The sequence below is a fragment of the Haplochromis burtoni genome, unplaced genomic scaffold, assembly GCF_018398535.1.
Source record: "Haplochromis burtoni strain Fernald_Lab_line unplaced genomic scaffold, NCSU_Asbu1 Contig_315, whole genome shotgun sequence".
NCBI classification, from domain to species: Eukaryota; Metazoa; Chordata; class Actinopteri; order Cichliformes; family Cichlidae; genus Haplochromis; species Haplochromis burtoni.
The window spans coordinates 323878-351516 of record NW_024582676.1 but is presented as its reverse complement, the minus strand read 5'-3'; the positions used below and the strand labels follow the sequence as shown (position 1 = coordinate 351516).

The following is a 27639-nucleotide window of genomic DNA, read 5'->3' as shown; positions in this document are numbered from 1 at the left end:
GTGTGTGTGTGTGTGTGTGTGTGTGTGTGTGTGTGTGTGTGTGTGTGTGTGTGTGTGTGTCTAGGATATTCTGACCAAACTGCAAACTGAAAGATGACCCAAATAGCTTTTTCAGATGTTGTACACAGCATTCGCACTAAGCCAATACAGCACACTCTCCTTGCTGATAGAAGCATGATCACAAGTTTGTGTTTTAGTTTATTTTGGGAAGAGCAGAACTTAAGACCAGTCCTTTGAGAACTTAGTTTAAAAAAATGAAACAGCTTTGTTTTGTTTTTTAACCCAAAAGAGAGGAGCCAATTTACAATAATAATACAGAAAGGCAGGAGGTTCTCATATTTAATGTGTAAATTTGGTTGATTAAACAGCTAAAATGCTTCAGTGATTATCAAAACTGCCTTTGATTATTTTCCTGTTGACTGACTAATCAACTAATTGCCTCGGCTATATAAGCACAGTTCTGTGTGAAATGCACACAGACACCGTGAACATTCAGATTTAAAAGTTATCTTCACACATAAATGTATTTATGCATCTGTATGACAAAGTCTCCGAAGCACAGTCTCCTGCATTCTAATTAGACCACAACTGATATATGCTCATGACTGATACCAATACCGATATTTGGTAACTTAAAAAGTCGATATATCAGCCAATATCTTTTACTTCTGGACAGATTTCCCTAAAACTTATTTTGAGTAGTTATTTATGAGTCCTTACTAAGATAATATGGCAATGCAGTTTAAAGATGTATTGTCACAAGTTGTGGATTACTCGCTTACACTCTGTCCAACTCTGCTCAGATAAGCTGATTGTATTCTGTTACTCCCCAACACTGAATTCTAATGCCTAATTTTCACACCATATCTTCTCATACTAACCACCAGGGCTTCTGTGAAGGCTGGTTCACAAATCACACACTATCATCAGGTGAGTAAAACAACAGAAGCCACAAAAGTGACAACGTTCTAAATTACTTTTGGCTTCAGTTTCCTGTAATATTGCTGCACCACAGCAAAGTCAGGATCCAAAACAAACAAAGCAGAGTACATAAAATAACCTCCACAATATCCGTAACTAACCGCATAGCAAGGAAAGAAGCCAGCTACCAAAGAGATAGATCACACCAGTCTAACTCTCCGTTAGATTAAGTGGCAATTAGGCCTGTGTGATATGAGGAAAATCCGTCATGTGTGACAACATTGTTAAATGTAGCAATGATGATATGACTGGCAATTAATAAATATTGATTTGTGCAAATAAGCTAAACAGATCCTATTTCTTTCTGCTTTAATAATTGCATTACTCACAAAGGCACCAAATGTTGAATAGCCAAAGCGCTCTGAATAAAGAGATGATATAAATCATTTTGAAAATGCTTCTACACTGTAAATGCAAACAATGTCCTTAAGTTAATTTAAATCTGTGACTTTACCTCAATTCTTACTGGTTTTTGAAACGTTCTGATATCAAGTTATTTATACTTTTACCCAAGAAGTATATTTGTCTCAGTTATGTAGTACAATTCCTGCAAGGACAAGTGCATTGATTCATGAAACTGTTATTGTTTGCCTTCCAGTCCTTAATTTAGTACTTCTGTAGCTCAACACTTCAGTTTTGTCGTGTTTAGGGTTTGATTACTATCTCATGTGCTTTTCAGTGTTTGAATGCTTAAGACAAGTGTAAAGGTTTAGGTTTAGGCCAAAAATTACAGAGAATCCTGCAGCGACAAATAACTCCCAGCAGGTGTTGTTGTCCAGTGTCGGTGTTTTACATTAATACAACCAGTGTTTCTGAACTGTATTGTGTATGGAGCTTGCAACAGAGAGTGACAGAGATTAGTAAATAATACAAAACATAATGTAAATACAAGTTCAAGCTTTTTTAAAACAATCTGAGCCACTATTATTCAAATATATTTGACATATACGTATATAGTTTTTAAGTAATGTATTCAACTTAAAGCTCTTCTATTTCGGCATATTGTTGGGTTCACATGACTTATCCCGTGTTACACTTCTTAAGTGAACAACTTAGTTAACTCACCCTTCTTAAGGTGAAGTTTCTTATATATGCACACTTACGGGAGCTCCTCAGTCATGGAAACCCATGTCATGAAGCTCCCCGTGCAGTCTTTGTGCTGATGTTAATGCCAGAGAGCATGTCAAATCTTTGGCATCAAAATGCCAAAGTTAGGAAATCTGCAGATACTGAGTCTTTTAGGTGTTCTTATAGAACACTTTCTACTTGAGCATTCAAAACCCTTTATCCTCCCATTCACACAAGTATTTCTACATCCAAGAGTTTTCTATCGTACATTCACACCTACATTCATACTCTGGGAGTAACTTGGGGTTCAGTACCTTGCCCAAGGATACATGTAGCCAGGAATTGAACCTTCTAATTAATAGATGACCTGCTCTTCAACCTGCTCTCATGAGCTACAGCCAACACTTTTTTTTTATGGCCCAACACTCTTGTCAACAATTTGTGCCAGCTTATCAAATTTTATAATGTAGAGAACAACTCCAGAAACAAGTGAAGGGATGAACCTAACTGAGGAACCAAGGGACACAGCCTGCTCATAGACTATGTTGGGGAGTAACGGAATACATGTACCAGTGTTACATATTCAAAATACAAAATATGAGTAACTGTATTCCATTACAGTTACTGTTTCAAAAGGTGATAATTAGAATACAGTTACTTTGTTGAAAAAAATGGATTACACTGTGGTCTTTTCCTGTTTGATATGTTAGGGTATCCCCTCTCTAATCCCAATCTAATTTTGGTAATTCCACGCATTGCTGGAAACTCAAACAAAACACGAAATAAGAGGCTCTAATGTAAGCGTCCTGTTAACGTTGGTGGTGTCAGTTACACAATGGACCCGAAACCAGCACAACAGAGCCAGCAGTGCACGGGCAGGAATGCATTTCTTAATTGGAAATTCCGACACCACTTCATATGGGCAAAATCTGACCATTCAATGCAAACACTGTTTGCCCGCAACCAAGCTGCTCTCAGCATCAAAACACTCCCCCTCCAACCAAAAGAAACATCTGAAAGTAAGTTCTTTTTTAAAAAACTAGCATTAGCCTACTGCAACTACCTTATTTCAGTTGTGGTTGCTACCTGGGTTATGGGCCACTTCCCTATCTTTTTATTCCCTATCGTACTATTACTGAAAGCTACTCGCTACCAAGCTAACATTGTTAGCTTGCGTTAGCTGAGGTTAGTTCATAGACTGCAGACTGTTATACTGGATGGATAGCATTGACAACCTGCTCACTGCAAATAATCAAGTGCAGTTCTGAAAGCAGTCTATAAACTAACCTCAGCTAACAATGTTAGCTCGGTAGCAAGTATTCTTCATTAATAGTAATAAAGCACACAGCAATAGTACAGTCATGTAGTTGTAAAAAGCATGACAATGTATTAAGTAATCCAAAGCATTCAGAATACGTTACATTGAGTAACTTAACGGAATACATTACAAACAACATTTTGGAGCATGTATTCTGTAATCTGTAGTGAAATACATTTTAAAAGTAACCTTCCCAACACTGCTCATAGACTACTGGCTTGTCAATCACAATGCATTCCTGTCCTTAACACTTTAACACTTGTTCCTAGAGTATTTAAAAGTAGAATGGGAGGGAGAGCCTTCAGTTTTCAGGCCCCTCTTCTGTGGAACCAGCTTCCAGTTTGGATTCGGGAGACAGACACTATCTCTACTTTTAAGATTAGGCTTAAAACTTTCCTTTTTGCTAAAGCATATAGTTAGGGCTGGACCAGGTGACCCTGAATCCTCCCTTAGTTATGCTGCAATAGACGTAGGCTGCCGGGGGATTCCCATGATGCATTGAGTTTTTCCTTTCCAGTCACCTTTCTCACTCAATATGTGTTAATAGACCTCTCTGCATTGAATCATATCTGTTATTAACCTCTGTCTCTCTTCCACAGCATGTCTTTTATCCTGTCTTCCTTCTCTCACCCCAACCGGTCGCAGCAGATGGCCGCCCCTCCCTGAGCCTGGTTCTGCCGGAGGTTTCTTCCTGTTAAAAGGGAGTTTTTCCTTCCCACTGTCGCCAAAGTGCTTGCTCATAGGGGGTCATATGATTGTTGGGTTTTTCTCTGTATCTATGAAGCGCCTTGAGGCGACTTTTGTTGTGATTTGGCGCTATATAAATAAAATTGAATTGAATTGAATTGAATTAACAAGCCATTAATCATAAAATAAGCATGACTTAATTCAAGAAGATGTAAAGCTACTGAAGCCACAAACTCATCTGGATAGTTTTTACTGACTTCACTTTTAAGACTCTCAGGCTATGTCCTTCTTTTAAATGGCATCTTTATGTTTTTAGACATTCTTATCAAATACCCAGCACGTGCCCCATGGCTGTTGATGAAAAGATTATGGTCATTTTGGCTGTCAACAGACCTCTGCAAGCTATTTGAAAAAATCCTTCTAAAAAATTAGCTGGCATCATCAAAAACAGTGGAGAATAAGCATTACCAAATGCTACCCTCTCTGTTTTTAATGATATTTAAATGATGCCGCTAACTTTTCATTTACATGATGTGTTTAGTTTCATAGCCCTGGCAACCTTGGCTGAGGAGCTCCTGTAGGTCTGGGGTGTACCCTGCCTCTCGCCCTGTGATAACTGGGGCAGGCTCCAGCCCCCTGCAACAGATGGATGGAATTATGATGCTGGTCTTCACCTGTCAGGCCTCTGATATATTGGAGAGAAGTAAAAGCAATATGCTTTTGACCACCTGGCATACATTTACCAGCTGTCATAATTAAATCTTATCATTAAAAATAACATTCATTAGCAGCGACTGCTACCGGTGATACAGTCCTTGCTTGCCTTACCACCCACTCCTACCTCCACACTTCACTTACCGTGCACTGAAACAAACCTTGAAACTCCAGTAAGTTTTACTTACTTGCATCACATTTACATCATGAAACAGTGAATATCTCATTTTGGAATAAAATCGCTCGACTTCTAGAAACCACTTTTCACTCTGTGTGTGTTTGTGTCCTCCCTCAATCTCATTCTCTCTCCTTGTCGAGTTCATTTATTTCAAATGAGAGAATCCATTACTGCGGCATCATTCCACTGCAGATAACGCTGTCTTCCAGAGCAAGTGGTGAAATCAAGCATGCTGAAAACATTTCATCAGGGAACCAAAGTAACAACAGAAATTCATGTTGGAATGACAAGTGTTGTGAAACACAGGGTCCTTTCATACAGCTGGCACACTGGTTACACGCTGATAAATGGCATGCAAGTGTGGATTCAATAATAGAACGCAGATAAATAACCAACAAAAATTAGCAAGCAAAGTACTTTATTTTCCTCAGTAATTGTCTGCACTTGTTCAGCTGTTTCAGATGTAGTCTCTATCTTCTTCTCGCAGTGGACATTTTGTTTTCTGAAACAGAGGTGTGACTAATTGCACTAATGTCTGTGTTCCGTGAAAGTGTGCCAGGGTCCTGGTATTGTACACGCTGGCTCACTGGCATAGCTTCCTGGCTCAGGACACAATGGGTGTAGACTCAGTAGTTATCACTGGCAGCCCACAGAACCCCAGATCCCACCGCAACACATTGGTTTCCTTTAACTCTCCCAAAAACATGCAGAGCAACGGTTTTGCTGCAAGATGCAAAAGAGGAAATTGAGTTGATCCCTGGGCACTGCAGCGAAATTGCCTGACTGCTCCTTAATGGTGGGAACAGATCAAAGTGGAGGAAATAATTCCCAAAATTCAAAGACATTAATAATGTTTCCATCCCTTCAGGTGAGGTGCAAAATTCACCCATTAATAATGCTATTAGTTATACTCACATTTAGAAAAGTCAAAATGTCCGCAGTAAGTAAAGCCCTGTGAAATATAACATAACAAATGTGCCAAGTCTGTATTGTCCAGCTGTGATGTGTGAAACCTTTGACTGTCTGTAATGGCTTCACTTATCCCTTATCTGAGCTTTTATTCAGCCGCAAACCTGATGAAAGGAGCAGGGGAGATAGAATCTCATTCCACTATAATGCGCTCCATACACTGGTGCTCTCCATGCACAAACATACAGATAATACTGACAGACTCAATCTCTTTTACTCGCCCCACCTCTCTCAAACACACACACATACACACACAAATACATTCGATTAAGGCCTTAAAGGAAAACCCTTTCTCTCGAGCAGGCACGCACATTCATGGTCAAGTGGACACAAATAAATCCACACATTAACACAAGCACAATCAGCGGTTTCATTACACATTTATAATGACCTCTGAGTTCCTTTCAGAGATCTTGATTAAACTTTAAATTACATTCCACATTTCGCCTCATAAACAAAAAAAACCTTTACAAGTAAATAGACCTGCATTGTTACGCTGGGTTTTGTCTGGATGAATGAGTGGCAAGATGAAACGCGGACCTCTCCTAAAAAAGATTGTGAGCATTATAACGGTTTTAAATGGTTTCTTTGTTTAGCTGTTTGATTGTTTTTTTGTTTTGTTTTTTACAAGATTATGGCATATCCATCATGCATCGGTTTTTTTAAAGGCTCAAATCCATTTAAACAGTTTGTACTTACTGGAAAATGACACCAGACAGTAATAGTTTACAGTCTTTATAAATATAATTGTTATTACAGATAAATTAGAAAATAATTATATTACTGTATTTTTCGGACCATAAGGCGCACCGGATTATAAGGCGCATTAAGCGAAACAAAACAGTCAGATAAGTCAAACTTTACTCAACTCATTCTTCTTGCTTCTTCCTCCTCTTCACCATTGATTCATTAATGTTGAATTGTCTCGCAGCTGCTCTATTCCCATGTTGTTGCAGTATATTAATGACTAACCTTGTATTGTGGATTAATTATCTCAGTTGTTTTCCTGACTGAAGTTTGGTCCGTTTACAGCATCCTGCCATGCGATTGCATTTGTCCCTAACTATCGGGAACCCTCACGTTAACTTTTATTGAGTGGAAAAAAGTTAGCGTTCATCCTCCAGGTTCACTGTTTATGTTATGCTAACATAGCTGTGTTGCTAGTGATCACGTAACACACCATTGTATACCAGCTAGTCCAACTTCAGTAACCCTACAAACGTCACTGCTGTTTAGTTTTCTGTCTTCATTTATGTTGGAAGTGATAGCAGAGCTGTACGTTTAATTTTTTCAGAAGTCTCTCAGTCAGAACATGCTATATCATGTTTAGGTGGAAACTAGTGAGCTAACTTCCTACTAACTTCTAACTGCATTAAATTTAATACATTCTGTTTTCATGAATGCCTGGATGTTAAACTTAATTGTTACACCTGGTAAAGCAGCAACACTGATCATTTATTAAAGATGAAGGAATTTAGACTTCGTAGCTTACCAAAGTCGTACTTTGACAGATTTTTGCGCACCGTGTACCACATAAAATCCTTTTTGAGGTCAGTAAGCACAATCAGAATTCATACATATGGCGCACTGGACTACAAGGCACACTGTCGATTTTTGAGAAAATTAAAGGATTTTAAGAACTACAGTAATAAGAAGAGAGTAGAGAATTGAAAACACTGAAAAAACCCTTCAAAATTATTGAAAAAGATGGATGGATGGATGGATGGATGGATGGATGGATGGATGGATGGATGGATGTCACATGTCAAAGTTCATGAAAGAATGTGGCTTAGGTTTACAAAGTTGCATCTGAACAAACCACTTCTCCAATAATGTCCTTTGAACAGAAAAGGCGGTTCGAGGCCCCCCAGAAAAGGGGGTTCCCTGATCATAATGTACGATGCAAGTGCACCTAATACCATCCATCAAGCACGATGGTTCGAGGGGTAATGATTTGGGCTTGTTTTGCAGCCACAGGACCTGAGTAACTTGCAGTCATTGAGTGCAACATGAACTCCTGTGTATACCAAAGAGTTCTAGAGTCAAAGGCGAGGCCATCTGTCTGACAGCTACAGGTTGGCCCAAACTGGAACATGCAACAGGACAATGATCCCAATTATAGCAGAATCAAGGTGATGTAATGGTCCAGTCATAGTGCAAAGCTCAACCTGATTTTAGGACCTGTGCATAGATCAATGCCCATAAACCTTAATGAACAGATAAAAAACATTGTATTGTAAAACATGTGAGAGCCTGATAAAGTCAAACAGAAAACCATTACTTCAAGTCATTGTTGCTAAAGGTGGTTCTACAAGTTTTCGAATTATCAGGTGTATGTAGGTGTTTACAGGACTGCATAGAAACCTGTGAAAACTGTATTTTTCAAATGACAATATGACATTGATTGGGAGGATTGGAGGTGGTGTGCAAAGTAACTAAAGCTGGCCAAAGCAGCTAAAAATAACACACCCTGTATGAGAGAGCACATTGGATATGGAAATGGCCATCAGCTAAAGTGGACTGGCATCTGCTGGGATGGCTGAACTTGACTTTGTCGCTAGGCTGAGTTAGCTCTATGCTCCATTAATATTCGGCTTCATACTTTACTAAGCACGTTCATATTTGGGGGTTTCCTGCTTGCTATTTTCAAACCCACATCACAAGACTGGCACTGTTCAGCTGCAAATAAATCCACTTTCGTCCATGTTCACACATAACATATGGCTCTTGTTAATGAATCTCCAGGCAACACTCTACAAATGAAAGTAATAAATAATTTCAGAAGGACAATTAAGTCTCCCTTCATTAACCATTTGCTCATTAAGTCTGCCTTCGTTAGTAAAGGTTGGATGATCGCGTCCTGCCCAGCTGCAGCAGTCGTGATATTTCCCTGTTGCAGATAATTCGGAGTGAAGCAATGTGCACAAGTCAACACGAAACAGAGACCCACTCATGTCCTAATGAGCCTTCCTGCTTGCTGTTCGGAGTGCTCTGTGGCTTCATTATCATCACCCTCTTAATGCATAATGCTTCCATGAAAGAAATCAACACCATATCATTACACTCTAGAGAATGTCACACTCTCCCCTGCTCACCGTCTTTCTGGCTTTTTGGCTTTTTTTTATCTTTTATTTGTACCTTTATCCTTCTGTGTATTTTCCTTGTCCAATCTTCACTCTTTTCTTGTCTTAATTCCCCTTTCTTCTCTCGCTTCCTTGCAAAGTCTCCTTCACACGCGTTCCGCTCACTGGTGTCTTTCCTGTCATTATTTCATCAAAGAGTGTGCAGGATTAGAACAAGACCGTGTAACAAACCGACCTGACCTTGAGACTAATAGCAAATCCCTTCAGACTTGTGTCTGAATAAGCATCCGAATAAAATTACAGCATTTCCTGTTAATAGCATTTTAATGCAGCCGTTGTCATCGTTGTGGAGCCTGATGCCAAATTGATTTGTAAATTCAGAAGGCAATGATGTGTCTGAAAAGGAGATTGTTTTAAGTGAGCAAAACTCTCAGTCGTCATTGCATTTCAACAGCTTGAACAAACATATGTTCTCAGTAATTTCCATTCCAGCGCTTCTTTAACAGAAAGAATGTGATTTTGTTCACACCAAAACGGAAAATGGAGATTTCTCAAATGCTGTTAATATTGTGAAAGAGTTTAAGTGGAGCCACAGTCTTCTTTTTTTTTTTGTTATTGGCAAGTACTTATGTTTTTAACATAACCAGGTGAAAACTAAATTGCCATCTTTCATCTTCAATTCAAGGGCTTTCTACAGCCATATCATTCTCAAAGTCTACAATCAAGAGATATCTTCATAAATGGAAATGGGAAGTTTACAACTGGTTACACTTCAAGAACAAGACACTCAGATTTGACCTTGCCAGACTACATCTAAAAAAGCCTACAGAGTTCTGGAAAACAAGTCTTTGAGCAGATCAAACTGAGATTAATCTGTTGATATTTTTAAGTCTTGAGTTTGGTATTATATTCATCGGCATATTGGATTGGACCATAGTTGGATGAGAGACTGGAAAGCTAAAATATCAGCTTAATTCAAGCAAGGCGTGTCCATGTACTGTATCAGTGTATTATGCTACACTTAGCAAGATGCTTCTGCAAGCTATAGGAGTGAATAGCAGATAGCAGAGAGATCCCTGCTAACAGTGCTAGCATGTGACTTCTGTTAGTACAGTTAACTACATAACCAGTCATTTACAATATATCATTTCTCAGATAAATTCCTTAAAATGCTCCAAAGGGCACAAAAACCACATACATGGTGGAGAGATCGTGTTAAGTGACTTAATTCCTTAGCCTAATAAGGCTAATAATTTAAACATGCAAGCTAAAACTGAACAATGAGAATATATTTTGGGCATTTTTAAGAATGGAGAAAGTAGCTATAGAAGCATTTTTTGTTTTGTTTTCTGGTGAGGCCATTAGCACAGGGATTGGCTGCTTTTTAGCCTCAAGTCACTATCGAGGAATTCTTTTGTTTACCACACTTCCTCACATGTTTCCATTTGGTTTTATGCTACTAGCGTAGCTGCTACACATATCAATGTGAGACTGGGCTGTTATTGCGTTTCTGTTTGTGCATTCTGTTTGGAGACAGGCAGTGCCCACAGATAAGGAGGTTTTCATATATGCAGTTAACTCATTGTGCAACTGTCACAGCTTACTACTGGGATCCAGGATGTACCTGTCACAGTGGAAAAATACAGCTCAAACAACAAACCCAGGAAAGCAATCAAGGTGGCGGTAATATGCGGGCAAATGAATATCGCACAGTGCAGCAGTTAATTCTCCAGACGTACAAGAAAGGGAAGCTGCAGCTGAGTTATGGAAGCAATAAGAAGGTTTCTCGGCAATGAGTCTTCCTCACACATTCACTCACCCACCGGTGCAAGAGTAACTGGATGTATGTGCAGCAATGTCGCAGAGCGTGGGAAAAGGCTTCCTGCTCTGACCTTGGAAATGAAACACACAACTTCATTAAATCCACTAGAGACACAGACAATAAGTTGTCTTCTCAGAGGAAATAAGAGTGTGTCTGTGTGTATTTGCAAGCTTCAAGCAGAGTCAAGTGGAACTGATGCTGATTGAATGAAGGGTAGAGATTTCAGTGTGTGTGTGTGAAAGAGAGAGACAGAGAGAGAGATGTGTGCATACTGGAAGTGTTTCCTAAATTCCCTAAGGCAAAGTCATTCTATTAGCTCTCACTAGGGAAAAGCCACCACTTATCAATTTATGAATTGACTTTCATTTTCGGCTTCTGACACACAGCGTGCGGGTGTCATTGAGCGAAATGTGCTTTTCACTTCAATGTATGATTTCCTGGCGACACAGCAGACAAAGCCACACACTGAGGTGGGGGGCACTGATGTAAAAGTGTCTTAAATACTACTTGCGACAATATCAAGCCACATTATCGAGACAAATTTGATGCCAATGTGGGCTGTCAGCGTTTTACAGTGATAGCTTTATATGGCGATTGTACCCAAGCAAAGGTTAGCTTCAAGGAGGTCTGACAGCTATCTAAAGGTCTCGGAGGTTCATGGATCCATAATGTTTTGTAATTACCCATCCGTGCACAAACACGATCAATAAACCCGGATGAAGCAGATAGTTGCTGGTGAGTGAATAACTGTAGAGAAAAATTAAGACAAAATATGAGAGAAAAGACAAAAAAATGTGGACTCCTCAAGGTTATTGATTAGCAGAAACAGCAATCAGGAAACGAGTGGGCAGCCCTGTAATACACAGGATGTTTCAGGCTCCAGGTTAAAATTACAATTTGTGAAAAAACCCAGCGCAGCACCTATCTAGTCTTCATCGTATAAATCAATAGTACCTCATTAATTCAATTCAACCATCAATCCAACAAACAACGCAAGCTGAAAACGCTCCAAAGTTTTACAAAGAGCTCATTAGGCAGCATTACATCTGCTGTCCCACAGATTCATTTTAAACCATGACTATTTGAAGGATAAATCTAGTTTTCTAAGGGGACAAATGGAAGCGAGGAAGTCAGAGACTCATGCTGCTTTTAAATGAACCCGTGACTAATGCCTAGACAAACTGATGTGACAGAAACACAAGCTTGGGTAAAATTATTGCTGGTGTTTTGCATTTCCATCAAATCATTTGGAAACATCCATCACGTGCACTTTACAGATGAACTTCATGGTTCAATTGTAGCTATGCCTTTCTTTTCCACATATCCAATTTCCCTGGCAATGTGGAATTATTGCCCACATTTCTGGAGCTCTCTTATTCGCTCTAATCTCGGAGTAAAATAGATTATGAGTTGACTGATTCTCTTTCTCATATATTTTAGAGCCCTTCAGGGGTAAAACTACAGTATACAGGCAAGCAATTTGCATGATATAACAGAAAGCAGGGTTTGTGGAGAAGATGTGCTTTTTATTGCCTTCCAATCCCATTAATCATCTCTTAGACACATTCCATGACCCAGTTTGCAGGTTCGAAATCCTATAGGGTGCAAACTGCTGATCTAGATAATATGTGTGACTATAGCTCCAGAACACTGTGCTCAGTAAGTATGTTATACAGTACTAAAGTTTGATTTTCCTTTCATGTATTAAGTCAAAACAAAATCAACAAATGAACCTTGACAGTTGTTCCACATACACTAAATTGCCAAAAGTATTCACTCATCTGCCTAAACACTTTAGTGACAGCCCATTCTCAGTTGGATTGACTGTGATGTTGGCCCACCCTTTCCATCTATAACAGCTTCAACTCACCTGGAGATGTGTTCCACAAGGTTTAGGAGTGTGTTGGGAAATTTGACCATTCTTCCAGAAGCACATTTGTGAGGTCAGACACTGATGTTGGCTCACAGTGTCCGCTCTAATTCATCCCAGAGCTGTTCTATTGGGTTTGGTCAGGACTCTGTGCAGGCCAGTCACAGAGTCTGGCCTGCACAGAGTGTAGGCCAAGACTGCACTCTGTGCAGGCTTCTATACCAAACTCATTGATCTATGCTATATTTCTATGGACCTTGCTTTGTGCGCTGTTGCATAGTCATGTTGGACCAGAAAGTGGTCTTCCTCAAAATGTTCCCACAAAAGTGGGAGCATAAAATTGTCCAAAATGTATTGGCCTGCTGAAGCATTAAGAGTTGCTTTCACTGGAGCCTAACTCCTGAAAAACCAAACCATAATCCCACTTCTACTTAACTTCACACTTGGCACAATACAGTCAGACAAGTACCATTCTCCTGGCAACCGTCAAACCCAGACTCGGCCATCGACTTGCCAGACAAAGATGCACTCCAGAGGACACATCTCTACTGTTTTAGAGTCCAGCTTCATTGTGTTTTACACCACTGCAGCTGATGCCTTGCATTGCACTGGTGATCTAAGGCTTGGATGCAATTTTGTAGAAGCAGGCTGCATTTCTCTCTGCTTGCTTTTTTTTACATCTGTTGCTGTGGAGGTCACTGGAACACCTGAAATCAATGATATGTATGGGTGAGTGAACATTTTTGGCAATATAGTGTAGTTCCGTTTAATAGTTTTGAGTTGATTGTATAATTTGCGTCCCAATATTCCGCTGCCTGGTCCATGGCTGGTTTCCCACCATGTGGATGAACAAAGTTTTATCTTATTATTTCTCATGTCAGTCCCTTTGCCTCTTAGCTCTCATCCCACAGTGCAGAACTGACATGAAGATAGTGCGAAGATCTTTTAAAAACAGACGAGCAGCACAAAAAGCTCCAATAACGTCATGCTGTTTGTCTAGATTTCTCTCAGCTGTGACTGTCAGTGAGTGGCTCCCTCTGCAGCTAAGCTTGGTTAAAAAATTAAATAAAATCTGTTTTCTTGAGGATTTAGATTTTTTTTCACACAATCTGTTGTTTGAATCTCTTTTGTCTGCTGTGAGATTAGAAGACGTGCGCGTGCACACACATACACACACACACTCTCCCTCACTTCTGTATCTGCTTTCTGAGCCCCCTGTGTTGAGTGGGCGACTAGCTGTGACTGGCGCTGTCAGATTAGCCCATTTAAAAAAGACATGTTTGCTTGTGAGCATGTGTGTGTCCTCCATACTATTTTCATACTGCGAGCCATGGTACATTATTCATGTTAAACCACGCAGAGAAAGATACAGTCGTGTGTCACACAATACCACCGCCACAAGCATGTGGTTGATACCATCGGACACGTACAGATAAATGCCTAAAAGACTCCCACGTGTTTGCAAATAATCACACTGGCACGCTTTACCAAACACACTGGTTTGCACATTCGCCGGCGAGCACAGAAAACATACCGACATGCAACGCGCATAAAAACACACGCAAAAAGACACATGCGCGGCACTAAATCGTATTAGGCAAATGAGAATGAGACGGCACAGAGGCAGAAAGGCTCTGTTCGAGCGCTGTTGCTGTGACAGATCCTGGCATAAATCATGTTTAGTTGTTGCCGTTGTTGTTTAATATGCAAATCTCCCATTTGAAGCGCGAGCTGGTTGTTAACAAGTGCATTCAATAACACATGTGCGCTCTCACAGCCCCTGTACGTTTTCACACGCCTGTAGCGTATGGATTTCTGAAAGTGGGCAGGTGAAAAATGCATGGCCACACCATATACACGCACACACCTTGTGAAAGAGCGTGGGATAGATGTGGATGTGAAATGCCATGGGCGTCATCCCTGGACTCATATTTCATAATCATATGGTTATCCATCAGGCCTGTGCAGCTAATGATGACAACAGAACCACACACACAAACGCACTCATAGAAATATACTCTGTGAGAGAGAGAGGTACAACTGTTCTCAACCAGAGACAAGAGAGCTGCTGCAAGGACACAAACATGAGCAGGGACACCGTTGCACAGCATACACATGAGCACTCATGAGGATGCTCAATTAGGCCCACGCGTGTGATGAAGAACACAGAGACACAAAGAGATGTCCTAGCGGGGAAACATACAGCGCATGTGCTCACACGCATACAAACACACATAAACACAAACTGTAAGTGAATGAAGGGTCTGTTGACAGATTTCAGCAGTAATTGATACCTGTGTTTGGCAGCCATTTTTATCTGGCTTAAACCACAAGCCAGGAATGATCTAAGCTGCACAGCAGAAGCATATGCACACACACACACACACAAACCCTTTTCTTACAAGCATCACTTGACACATCTTGACACATCTCTCTCGCTCACACAAACACACATGAACACACACATAGACACACACATCTGAACATGAGATAAAAATCACACTTTAGGCTTTGAAAGGCAAAACCAAACACTCCAAAAATTCTCTCTCTCTCTTCTGCCTTGTAGAACTTGCAGCATTGAAGAGAGCTGTAGCCATGACCCCCCCCGTGTAACTCGTATTCTCAAGCCAAATATGAACACAAAATGCAAAAAAAGAGAGGATAGGAAGGGAGAAGAAAAAAGAAACAACAACAAAAATAAAGCGGCTCAGTCGTGTGTCAATTCTTACCTTAAACAGGCGCAGGATGTTGGCCACCATGATCGACACCGAGCTGGCTGCAGCTCCGATCACTCCTACGATTTTATCCGGCTTGGTGAAGATTGGAGGGTCTCCGTTGGCACAGCGGACATCGGATCCATCCCTCTCTATCAAGGCCTGTACAAACGTCAGGGACTGCTCCAGAGCATACGTGTCCCTGGAGCAGGTATCCAAGATCCGGGCCCCCAGTGTGATGTTGGGTAACAGTTCGGGGTCCTTGTTGATCAGGTCGATGGCGAACATCATGGCCTCCAAGCGGTGGATGCCCTTTTCCTTTTTTAGCTCGCCACATGGCGTGCCACGGTCCCCTCTGGCGTGCACTGGAAATAATCCGCCGAGTATAATATCGCCATCTAGTCGGATGGAGTGGGCATACTCTGGTGCCGCCTGAGGGTCTGTGGGGATTCGCTGAGGGGAGGCGACGGGAATGAGCCAAGTGTAAGAAGTAGCCACGAGGAGGAAGATGAAGGAGGGAGACAAGGGGTAGGAAACTGGTCTCCACCGTGGTTCCATGATCAATGAAGAAGTTAACAAAGCAGATCTCAGAGGAGGGATTCCAAAACTGAGAGTTCTGGAATGAATATAAATGTTGGGCCTTTCTACTGGTCGATGAAGGAGGGGTAAAGGACCCCAGAGATGGAGCTAACCGAGCCCCATGAGGAAATCATAATCCAAAAGACGGCACAGAAACAAAAAAGCTAAACAAACAAACAAACAAAACAAAAAAAAAACAAAACACCGGTAGTGCAAAAATGTGTCAGTGAATTTGAAGAAATCTATTTAGGGAGTAAAGCGTGTAATCCACAAGTCACATCTTCAGTAGAGCCTGTTGGAGAGAGACAGAAACAGGATGTCTGAGTGCCCAATGTGATGTGAACATCAAGCTTGCTGCAAGGATGTAAGGTCCACCTGACAAACATGTGTAAAACCACTCAAGGGCAAGGAAAAAATGCACTGAAATATATCAAAAAAACAAGCACAACAAACGCGCAGATGCTCATTCGCCAGCACGCTCACATGGGCATATTCTTTCCAGCGGAACTGTCAGAATTTGCACTTCAGTTCTATAATTGAAATCCCAAAGTCTGTCAGTTCATAATCACCTCTACACACTCACACATACACACAGTCTCTTGTCTTGGCATATCGATGAGTGGAACAGCTGCTAAAATGACAGCACAGAAACCTTTTGGCGAGCTCCTCGGGCTATTCGCACGAAGGCACGTGGATACCTGCTTGTGGAGGGAGAGGAAGAGAGCCGAGGGAAGCAGCAGGGGAGAGACAGAGGAGACACAGACGGTGAAAAAGATGAAGATAAGGGAGGAGAGACAGAAAGGGAAAGCATGTAAGACAGAGAGGGAGAAGCAGAGTCAGCGGTGAAAAAGACAGAGAGCGCTGCTGTGGAGCAAGTGTGCTGCATCATTCAAACACCTGCTGTTTCTGCTGCAGTTAAATGAACACATTACATCCAGCGCAAAACTCTCTGTCACACACACACACACATGTGCACAGAGCTTCAAATCACAACAGGTAGCATTAATGTTGAGTCCCTTTCTGGAGAAGATCCTGCAAGATGATACCAGATGACTACTTCAAACTCACTCCTGTAGGGAGAGTTGTAGCTCTATCTATGGTGAGCAATGCTGTATTTAGCAGTCATGTTGAAGAACATGACTTTAAAACTCGGTTTTGACAAACGTGTTGATTTCTACATGATAGCGGTGCTAATGTGCTTCCATTAGTTCATTCCTCAGGGGATTTAATCTCTAATTCGACCCTGATCTAGAATCATAGATTTTATTTTGCACTAACGCTGCATGAAGAGGTAATTTATGCAAATTTGTTAATGCCCCTAAGTAATCAAACCCTAAGTGGGTTAATTAATCTACAACTTAACAGATTTAGTGAAAAAACATTTTTTCCATCCATTTTTTTAAGAAATCTATTGTTAAAAACATCAGATATACAATTCACTAGCATTTAAGACCAACCGAGGGTGTTTGGTTGATATACACGCATCAGTCGCTTCATTAGGTACACCTGTTCAGCTGCTCATTAATGCAAACATCTAATCATCCAATAAAATGGAAGAAATCCTGTTCATCTAAGGAGGTAAACATGATTGAGACAACTTGGCGAAGTTCAAACTAAGTATAAGAATGGCAACAAAAACAGGTGATTTAGGTGACTTTGAACATGGCGTGGCTGTTTGGCTTTTCCCACACAACCATCTCTAGGGTTTACAGAAAATGGTCAAAAAAAAAAGAAAAGACAGAAAAATAACTTGTTCAAGGGTGAGAGGAGCTTGGCCAGACTGCTCTGAGCTGATAACAAGGCAACAGATCACTTATTACTGAAAAAAGTAAGTGAATTACTGAATTTTAATTTAAAAACATTGCCTGCCTTTGTCACCTGTTAAAGTTCAGGTGCCGGCTGCTTATTGGGGTCAGCACATACTCTGGATTCTTTGCTGGCATTGCCTTAGCATACTGTCTGTGCAGATTCTTGCAAAAAGCCGAAGTTGTGTTAGCCAGATAATGCTGCTGTTTCTGTCCTGTCTGTTTACATTTTGCACTATTATCCTTTTGTAAAATAAAATGAAACCAGTGTTCACTCTTCCACTCCTCAAAAGTTGCAGACCAATCCAACATTTTCTGCACAGAACATGAAATCGCTGACTGGAGCAGCTGGAAGAAAAAAGATGCTTTTTTTTAGTCCGCCCCTTTAAAAGAACCGTTTTAGTGGACTGAAGAATCGTTGTATGAGTTATGTATGGACATAATTGTCAATGTAATATAATTAATGAACTTAGTACAGTAACATGTTACATTACTGTATTAATGAAAAATGTAGTGTGACAACAGTGGTATGCAGCAGAGCATCTCTGAACGCACAACACTTCAAATCTGCAGCAGCAGAAGATCACACCGGGTGCCACTTCTGCCATCTAAGAACATGAAACTGAGGCTTCAGTTTGCATGAGCTCACTAAAACTTTCTTTGTCTGACTGTCTTGATTTCTCTTGCAAAATTTGAATGGTAGCATCAGAGTTTGGCGTAAACAACATGAAAGCATTCATCCATCCTGCCTTGTGTCAGTGGATCACGCTGGTGTGATGCAGGATATTTTCTTTGTATTGTTGAAACACCAAAGTCTACCTGTGTTGTTGCTGACCATGTCATGGTCATCAGACCTCTGAGCAATGTTTCCAGCACCTCAATGAATCGACATCAGGAAAAATGAAGGCAGCTCTGAAAACAAAAGGGGAGGGGTCCATCTTTGTACTAGCAAGGTGTACATAATGAAGTGACCAGCGTGTGTAAATCTTATTACATCATTTGCACACATTTAGGCCATCACTCTAAAACGTCATTCTTTATTATAGTTGTCCTGCTTACCCAAATACACACAAGCGTTTCTTTTGAGGTGTCCTATTTCACACACACAAGCCCGTTAATTGGCCGCATAGTTCTTTTCATCCTTATCTTCTTCCCTTAGAGAATAGTGTCTCAGCACAAGTAAACTACTGAGTTGTATCCTAATGTTAAAGGAAGACTTCAGGAGGAACGGCTTACTCATTTTCTAACAAAGAGTCAGGTGAGGTCATGTCTGGTCATTAAACAGAAGCCAGCAGACTATATCAAGACTGAGAACGAGTGGAAACACTAAGAAGTTGCCAAGATATTTTCCACCCACAGCTTACGCAAATGATTATGACTATGCAACAGGCTAGCCATTTCCCCCTTTTTCCAATCTTTACAGTAAATTGAACTAACTGGCTGCTGGCTGTCGCTTTATATTTAGTGTATGCACGTGTGAGTCGTACTGTGAAGGTAAATAAACATAAACATTTCCTAGAGAAAATAACAGATGCGTGAGAATTCATATTTTAAAACATGCTCAATCTTTCCTTTCCTTTTTCAAGCGTTAAAGCCTGGAATAAACAGCACATATGTGATAACCTAGACAATACTGGACCTGAAGGTACCACCTACACCAGCACTGGGTCCGCTTCAGTGAGTCATTACAGCCTTGCCTATATCATCCTGTAAGAGTTTTTCATATTAAATGACTATAGATTTGCAGTTTCTTCTTTTTGCAACGATAGTTTATAGCTGTGAAAGCTGCAACTATATTGTATAGAACGACTCTGCCTGTTTGCCAGTATGTGGTCACTTTGACATCCCTGCTTTATTTGCATATGCTCAACCGTGCATCATTTTTATGGGTTTTGTTTTTTACCTACCACAAGAGGAGATTGGCCCATTTTCAATCCTGACCATTTATTATGTAAAATAGCCCTTTTAAAAAAACCGCTAAATGCATTAGTTTAACTTAACCCTGGAGAACCCATGGGGTCAAATTTGACCCCATGGGTTCTCCAGGGTTAAACATTTGCACTACCCAATACTGAAATGTCCAGCACTCCTTAGGAGTTGGCTACAGTCCTCATAATCTTGAACTGTATATGTCTGCTGGCCCATTAATCAAATCCCAGAGCAGTTTTCAAAAAAAGATTTCTCACCGTCTCCCCATAAAACAACAGCATAGCCTTCCTGTAATGAAAGCCAAGCATCATTTAAAGACTTCTGAACCATTCTGCAGACCTGTTTGATTTCCCCCACGGGAGGCCCTAACAAGTTCTGGACTCAGATCTCATCCCAGCGTGAGGTGCACTCTTGAAGAATCCATTTATAATTCGATTCTGTCCCAATTAATTCATCAGTTTCTCTTCACTCTAAATGGAATTAGGTCAAAGCCACTCATACGGCCAAGCCCCCGCTACGATTAAAAACCCTGCTTTATATAGGTTATCCAGTTCTGATTCATCTAACAGTGTTCTCCCTGCAACATTGTGTGTTCGACACTTTTTGCCTTGAATTCAAGCAGAGAATGGGTTAAAATTGAGGCCCGGGGCCCCCCAGTCATTAAGCCGCACTAGATTATAGCCAGCTCAAGTCTACGTCTCAGTATATTCCAATGGGGTCCATTAAACTGCGGTACAGCTTTCTGTCAATCCTTTTGCCTGTTTTTTGCTTCTTCTTTTTTAAGTTCATCCTTGCAGCTCTTAGCACTTGGCAGGCATCTGATATTCCCGAACAGGGAGCAAACCGCATGAATATTTTTAAAACCAGAAAGGGGGCATTTATGATTTAAAAAAAAACAGCTACACTGGTTCAAGATGTAACTACATCCAAACGTCTCAAGTGGGGCACTAAAAAAAAAAAAAAACACACAGAGCAGGGCAACGTGCGAATGTCTCGTGACTGAGCTGAGGCCCCGAGGTTATTAAAAGTTTCCTGTCTCATTTACACTCACGCCCTCTGAGGATTATCAAGTTTAAGAGGTGAAAAGACATCCTTTGTCTGCACGCTCATGAAGCAGCCCTACACACCTGAGTTTATGCTGATCTTAACCAGTTTGGCTACCGCTATTTGGCTTTCCAGTCGGAGCCCCTGTCACACTCTGTGAAGGCTCAAACATCTGCTTTTTTTCTCTCTTCTCACATGTGGCAGCCTAGAAGGAGGCAGGAGAAATCCCAAAGAAGGAGGCTCCCGCTGATGTGACGCTTATGTGCTCAACGATGAAGAGTGTTAAACCCCCCCACCCTCCGAAAGGCTGCAGCTGGCTCATCACTCTTTTTAATTCACACCCATGGCAGGCTGTCTATGAGCCTGTTGCCCACTTCTGGTTGTGTAGTCAAGTAGGGAGGTTTGGGGGGTTTCTTCACTCACTTTTTTTCCAGATTCTTCCTTCTCCTCCTCCCTCCATTTCTCTCTCTCTCTCTTTATTCCCTGCCACGCTCTGCCTCTCTGCCACCGTCTTGTCTGCCTCGCTGCTGCATCGCATCACCTTCTACAGGCCGTCTCCATCTCTCTTGAGAGTCCACTGCTCTTTTCAGAAAGTGATAGCTTTTCTGCTGCCCTGTCCTCTCCCCCATCCTCCTCTCTCCCCCCCCCTCCACCTTCCCCTTAAGTAGGTGTTCTTCGCCACCCCCTCCTTCATCTTCTCACATACATGCCTCGTTTTATTCCTCCCTTCTCTCGCTGTCACTTTATTTTATTTTATTTTTCTATTTTAGCTGTTTCATAGGCCACCGCTGCACTAAAAAAAAAGTGGTGATTCCCTCAAAACACACACACACTCACACAAATCTTTGGATCCGACTTCCGTTCAACCTGTTATAACCCTAACCAAGGCTGTAGATGAATAAATGAAACGTGGCTGAACTTGATTGTATATTTTTTTTTCTCCTGGTCTCTTCTCCAAACACTCCAAACATAGTTCACGTTACCCCTGAATGCTACCTCCAGAGGGAAAAAGACTTTTCTTAGTCCTTTAAAGCCTTTTTGATTGTTTCCAGTCTCAGCACACATCAGTGGGGCACGCAGAAAAAAGCTTACGCATCCCTTTAAAACACACACACACACACACACACACACACACACACACACATGCTTCTGATGTGATTAAGTCATGTGTCAGAAGATAACGCAGAGCTCACAGGTTCAAAAATAAGACTGTGCGAGATCAAAGTCTAAGGGTGTGTGTGCTCATTATGCAGCCCTTTGGGCTTCATTCGGTACAGCAGTGGTGGTATTCTGATTGCAGCCTAATTAAGACACTGCCATCCTCAGTAAAAGCAGAGAAACACCCGTGCAATGATATCTGGAGGAGCAAAATTCATGCTCATTATATCATGTCTCTATTTTTTCCCCTAACACACATCCACGCAATCCTGAGTAAAACGCACCTTTGAACGGGTGCTGTTAGAGCATGTACTCACCCAGCCACCACCGTGGGGAAATCCACGACAGAGAGAGAGAGAATAAAAAAAATGCATAAAACAATAAAATCCCGCAAAAAGTAAGAAGCAGTGAAACTGAGACAATGAATAACACAGACTGGTCAAAACCATTCAGCAAAGGAATGTGTGTTAGAGAGAGAGAGAGAGAGAGGAAAAGGTGGGAAACACACACACACACACACCCTCGCTGAGAAATGCAAAAGAGATCAGCGCATTTGGTAACGTGGAGAAAAAAATCTGCGTGTTTAGATACCTCGGAAATGAGAAAATCAAATCATCCGCCAGTGTGCGAGCGGTGATGCTCCGGCTCCAGCCTCCCCCGCAGGCTCCGTGGGGTCCCTGTCCGTCTAAAGCAACTTCCTTGCGAAACTCAGCAGTTTCACCTCCACCCTCACACACGCACACACACAATCAATATATATATCTGTATATCCTGAAGTAAAAATCTGTTTGTTCCACAACAGCAAAAGGAATTTGAAGACAATTTAGACAATCCTCATGGCGATGACTGGAGAAAGGAGCAGATCTGTGCAGCTGCCACACAAGAACAAAAACAAGAAAAAAAAGAAAAAAGAAAAGAAAGTGTTCTGTCGTGACCAACAGAGCTGATTTAGGGGCTCAAAATCAACTATTAACCCCGCACTTGTTAATGGAGACAATAGAAGGAGGCTGCCTGTAATGAAGTCGATGCCCAGGAATGAATCTCAGACAGAGAGGTGTGGAGAGAGGGAGAAAGAGAGCGAGGGAGAGGAGAGGGTGATGAAGGGGGGGGGCAGAGTGCAGGAATTCATCATGCGCGGACTCTCGTCAGTAACGCTCAATAACGCTGTTAAAACCCACCTGATTGTTATCCGCTCCTTCTCTAAGCTCTCCGCACTTTGCGCATATAAACCCTTCCCGTGAAGTCCGCTCGCGCTGCTCCGCTTACGCGCGCGCACACTAACACCACCAACACCCCCCCTTCTCCAGGTTGTCGGTGCTGAAAAGGACAGCGCACGACACGAAGCTGCCACACGAAGCGCGAACCCCCCTGTCCCCCAGCTCTACGTGAAACATATGTATGTATTGGAGGCGTCGGGTCTGCTTCTGCCGCCTGCACCAAATCATCCTCTAATTGCGCCACTGTCGTCCAGCAGAATCCACCCATTCAATCAAGTTTATTACCAGTCAATCGGATCGATTGTTTCCACAGTGGAAGGCGTTGGTTATTAGAACACGTTAATAAGTCATCAGAATATGCTCAGGCGGTTGTGCCACACTCTTAATTGCTTCAACTTCAGTCCGTTTTTTGTTTGTTTTTTTTTACTGCGCCCATTGATTCCCTCTTCCACACACCCCTCCTCTTCCTCTTTGTACAATCATAGCGCCATGGTTCTTTGTGGTGAATGGAATTAAACAAATGAACCGCATCCCATCTGCTGTGTAATAACAATTTGATAAGCTGTGTGGAGTCAGAAACCAGGCAATTGAAACAGACCCGGGTGTTCCCTCATGTGACAGCGTGTAAGATGTGCGCAACACGTCCAATTTGTGGCTTTTCCGATTCGGAGGGAGGTGCATAGACGCGGAGCAATGGCACCATCTAGCGGTGGATGTCTTGTAATTGCAACAGGAAAGGGGCAGGTGAGCGTTATCAAATTCCTAAAGAAAATTAAAAGAAAGGAAAGAAAGAAAGATAAAAAGAAAAAAGTCATGGCAGGAGTTGAATAAAACAGTTTTGAAGTTTTTATTTTTATAAATATGTACATGAGCTTTAATTCTATGGACTCAATTGGCCAATATAAGAAGTGTACTAAAATGAGCTTTCAAGTTAAAGTGTAACCTTCATGTCTACACTAGTAATGGGTACATTTTGTTCCATCTCCTTTCATTTTATACCTCTGTACATAAGTTGGCTTGTTTGTTTGTTTTCAGGTCCCCTTAGCTCAGGACGTCAACTTTGAGGTAGGTCCTGTGACAGTGATGACTAAACTCTTCACGTGCCCAATTCCTTTCAGTTTATTTTCGAAATCTTCTTCAAAAACGTTACATTTGTTCTTTTTTAATGTTATTATGGTACAAACAGCTGTAATAAGCACTTATACAAAAGTGCTTTCATTTCTAGATAGGTCTACTGAAATTGGAGTAAGTGACAGATTTGTATCGGGCAATTTTAAAGGTAGTCGAGTATTTCCACCAGATACATCACTTATGCACTTACTTCTTTAATTAGACTTTGCTAGTACATGGTTGGACCTTGTGTTTTTAGAACTGCTTTAATTATGCATGCCTGAGACTCAACAAGATGCTGGAGACAGTCCTCCAAGATTCTGGTCCATATTGACATGATATCATCACACGGTTGCTGTAAATTTGCTCTATTGGATTGAGTTCTGGTGACTGTAGCATTAATTTGACTACAGTGAACTTATTGGTTTCATGTTTAAGAAACCAGTTTGAGATGATTTGAGCTTTGTGGTATGGCTATCCTGCTAGAATGGACCACCAGAAGATGGGTGGCTGGACTTTTAAGGGGTTAGCAACAATATCCAGGTATGACAGTATCTTCTATTGTCCAGTTTCCTGTTCTTAACTGACAGGAGTGGCTGCTGCTGTAGCTCATCAGCTCTTCAACCACTGATATCTGTGTTCAGAGATGCTCTTCTGCATATCTTTGCTTCAACGACAAGAACCATCCTCCTCTTACCTGTAGACCCTAGAGATGGTTGTGTAGATCAGCAGAAAGAAGAGTCCATCTGGCACCAACAGCCACACACAAAGTCTCTCAAATCGCTTTTCTTCCTCATTATGCTGCTCAGTTTGATGTTCAACAAGTTGTCTTGACAGGCAGACACTGCTAGTAGCAGCATTGACCTACTGCCATGTGATTGGTTAATTATATGTTTGTGTTAATGAGCAGCTTAATACGGTGTACCTAATAAAATGGCCAGTGAGCATGTGTAACCTGCAATCTGACAATGTTGTTTGCAGAGATTGAAATTATTACCCAGTGTAACGGTGTGGCTCACTGTCTATGGACCTTTGGGCTTTGACTGTATTTACGAATAGAGATGTGTTCATATCTTTGAATAATATTTCCTGCACTCAATAAAATGTCTCTTACTGTCACCACCACAACTCAGTGGCATTAAAAAATAAAAAGATGCATTTCAGCAATGTTGGGCGGGGAAAATGGAAAGCTGGAAAAAAAGCCAAGTCTCCAAAGACATAATTCTTGAAAAACCAAATGAAATCTGCAAACGCTGTAAACAAACAAGACTGATTGAAGTAGGTGACTCACACTTCAAAGAGAGAAAAAAAAGACAAAGCCACACAACAACCTACTGAGGTTTAAAGCAGTATAGTTTTATTTAAGTGGTTGGTTTCAACATTCTTGTCACTGAAAGGCTTTTCTAACGCTTGTCAAATGCTCTAGAAGGTGAGCTTAATAACATTACAACTTATGATTAAAGAAATGTCAAAATTAAAAAATAATAATAATAATCTAAAAGTCTCTTGAGGTTTCATTCCTGCTCTCTTCTGGACACATTTCAACAACAAAATCTCCTCCTTCAAACAGTGTAAGATTTAAAAAAAAAAGAAAAGAAAAAGAAAAGAACTAATGGTGGAACAATGCAAGCTTGCCTCAGCAATAAACAATTACAGAGTTGTAACTAGTCAGACGTGTTCAAAGCATATGGCCAACCAACACAAGTGAGTAACTATTTTGACTATTAGAACTATTATTTATACCATCCGTGCAGGATGGATCGATATATACACACTGTCAAGACCTCGCTGCTCTAGCATTTTGGGTTATAAAAATAAAGTTTGGTCTTTCCTTTTTTTCAGGTTTTGTTCCATTTCATGGCTTTCTGTTTGAACAGTAAGACATATCTGCTTTTGGTCTTCCTTGATCCTTTCTTTCCAACTCTTACGTGCCAGTGTCTCAAAGACTACCATCAGGAGCTGTTAGCAAACAAGTAAACCCCAACCTTTCCATCCTTCTCAAGTTTGGGTACAGGAAATCATATTTTGAATGGAATTCATACAGTACTTGGTAAAAAAACAACAACAACAAAAAACAATCTTACAGGTAAGAAGGGAAAGAAAAGTTCATGCCCCTGCATGTTTAAGTGGATGTAACAAAATACTTAATGCCAATTGTTAAATAAGGGGAATTTAATAGTTTTGCTTTCTGGATTTGTGGCTTTCTTATTATTCAAACCTGCCATGCGTGCTGCTTTAGGCACTGAGGTTGAGACACATCTACCAGGACCTGTGATGGAAAGTACAGTAACTAAAGGAAGAATCAGCAAGATGACAGTGGTAAGAAAATAATGTCTTCCAGTTAACAGTTTAAGATCTAAGGCAGTATGGCTGTTGGTGACCTGTCACATCCTGCAAACATTCAAGCACACATTACTCCACATAATGTGCTGTTCAGTTCCTTCTTGCTGTGATTTAGCATGCAGGGTGTCAGTTTGATAGTCCAAATGTTTCCCCTGCTGTACCACGTGTTGTTCCAGACTTTTATAAGTGGGAATTTGATTCATTTCTATAAAGTGAAAGATTCCTTCCAGAGTACAAAAACGTTCTCTGGAAGGATAACCTGGTGGTACAGGGTACTGTCATGGTAAAGGAAACACCCTTTACAAACATGCAATCACACCAAGTAGATAAGGCAGAAAAAACAGTGATTACCACATGAAACTGATTGAAGTGATATTAGAAGAAGCACGCAGACATTTTGTTTTTTTTAATTTTTAAAGTAAACTTAAAAATCCACTCTGGTATTTCCTTTTCTTTGGCTGTACCCTGTAATTCATAACATCTGAACTTGTTGGTCACTTTAGAGCTGACTAAATCCGACAAGTTTAAATTTCTGGGACAATGTACGTGACAAAATAGAGACTATTCAATTCTAAGGCGAGCATCAAACACTTTGGCTACAGTTTCTCTTCCTGGAAAGACAGCAGGGCACAAAAGTGGTCCAATCAACACAGGAATCAAGTAAGAGGGGGAAAAGCAGATGAACCAGCTGAATATAATAGGTCTGCATCACACCCAATTTAAGATATGGACATACATATAAGTCATAAATTAATGAAATGCTGCTGTAAGGATATAGGTTCATTTTGTGTAGGGTTAATTTAGCTTTATCTCTCAGTCTGTTTTTGCAGAGACCACAATCCAGGTCTGATTTCCCTCCCTCTCTTACACACACACACACACACACACACACACACACACACACACATCCATAGATTCACTTCATCCTTTTACTAAAGGAAGACAGAATGCACACAGCAGTACAAACTAGTCATCTGCATATGGATCCATATTCACATCTTGTAGTAGGTAAATAGAGAATATATATACCAGTAGTGAGTCTCTGTGTAG

At 41.0% G+C, this 27639-nt stretch overlaps 1 protein-coding gene across 4 annotated transcripts in view; it reads right to left on the bottom strand.

Annotated features, from left to right (window-relative positions):
* Nucleotides 1-23558, bottom strand: part of grm8a (glutamate receptor, metabotropic 8a) — a 281453-nt gene extending 257895 nt beyond the window's left edge. For 2 of the 4 annotated variants that reach the window (XM_005941601.3, XM_005941598.3), the window contains exons 1-2: nucleotides 22511-23081; nucleotides 15420-16275 (exon numbers count right to left, since the gene is read on the bottom strand). In XM_005941601.3, coding sequence (XP_005941663.1) covers nucleotides 15420-15962 — 543 coding nt within the window. In that variant the 5' untranslated portion in view covers nucleotides 15963-16275; nucleotides 22511-23081. The other 2 variants (XM_005941599.3, XM_005941600.3) reach the window with 2 other exon arrangements.
* Nucleotides 23559-27639: the final 4081 nt, after the last annotated feature.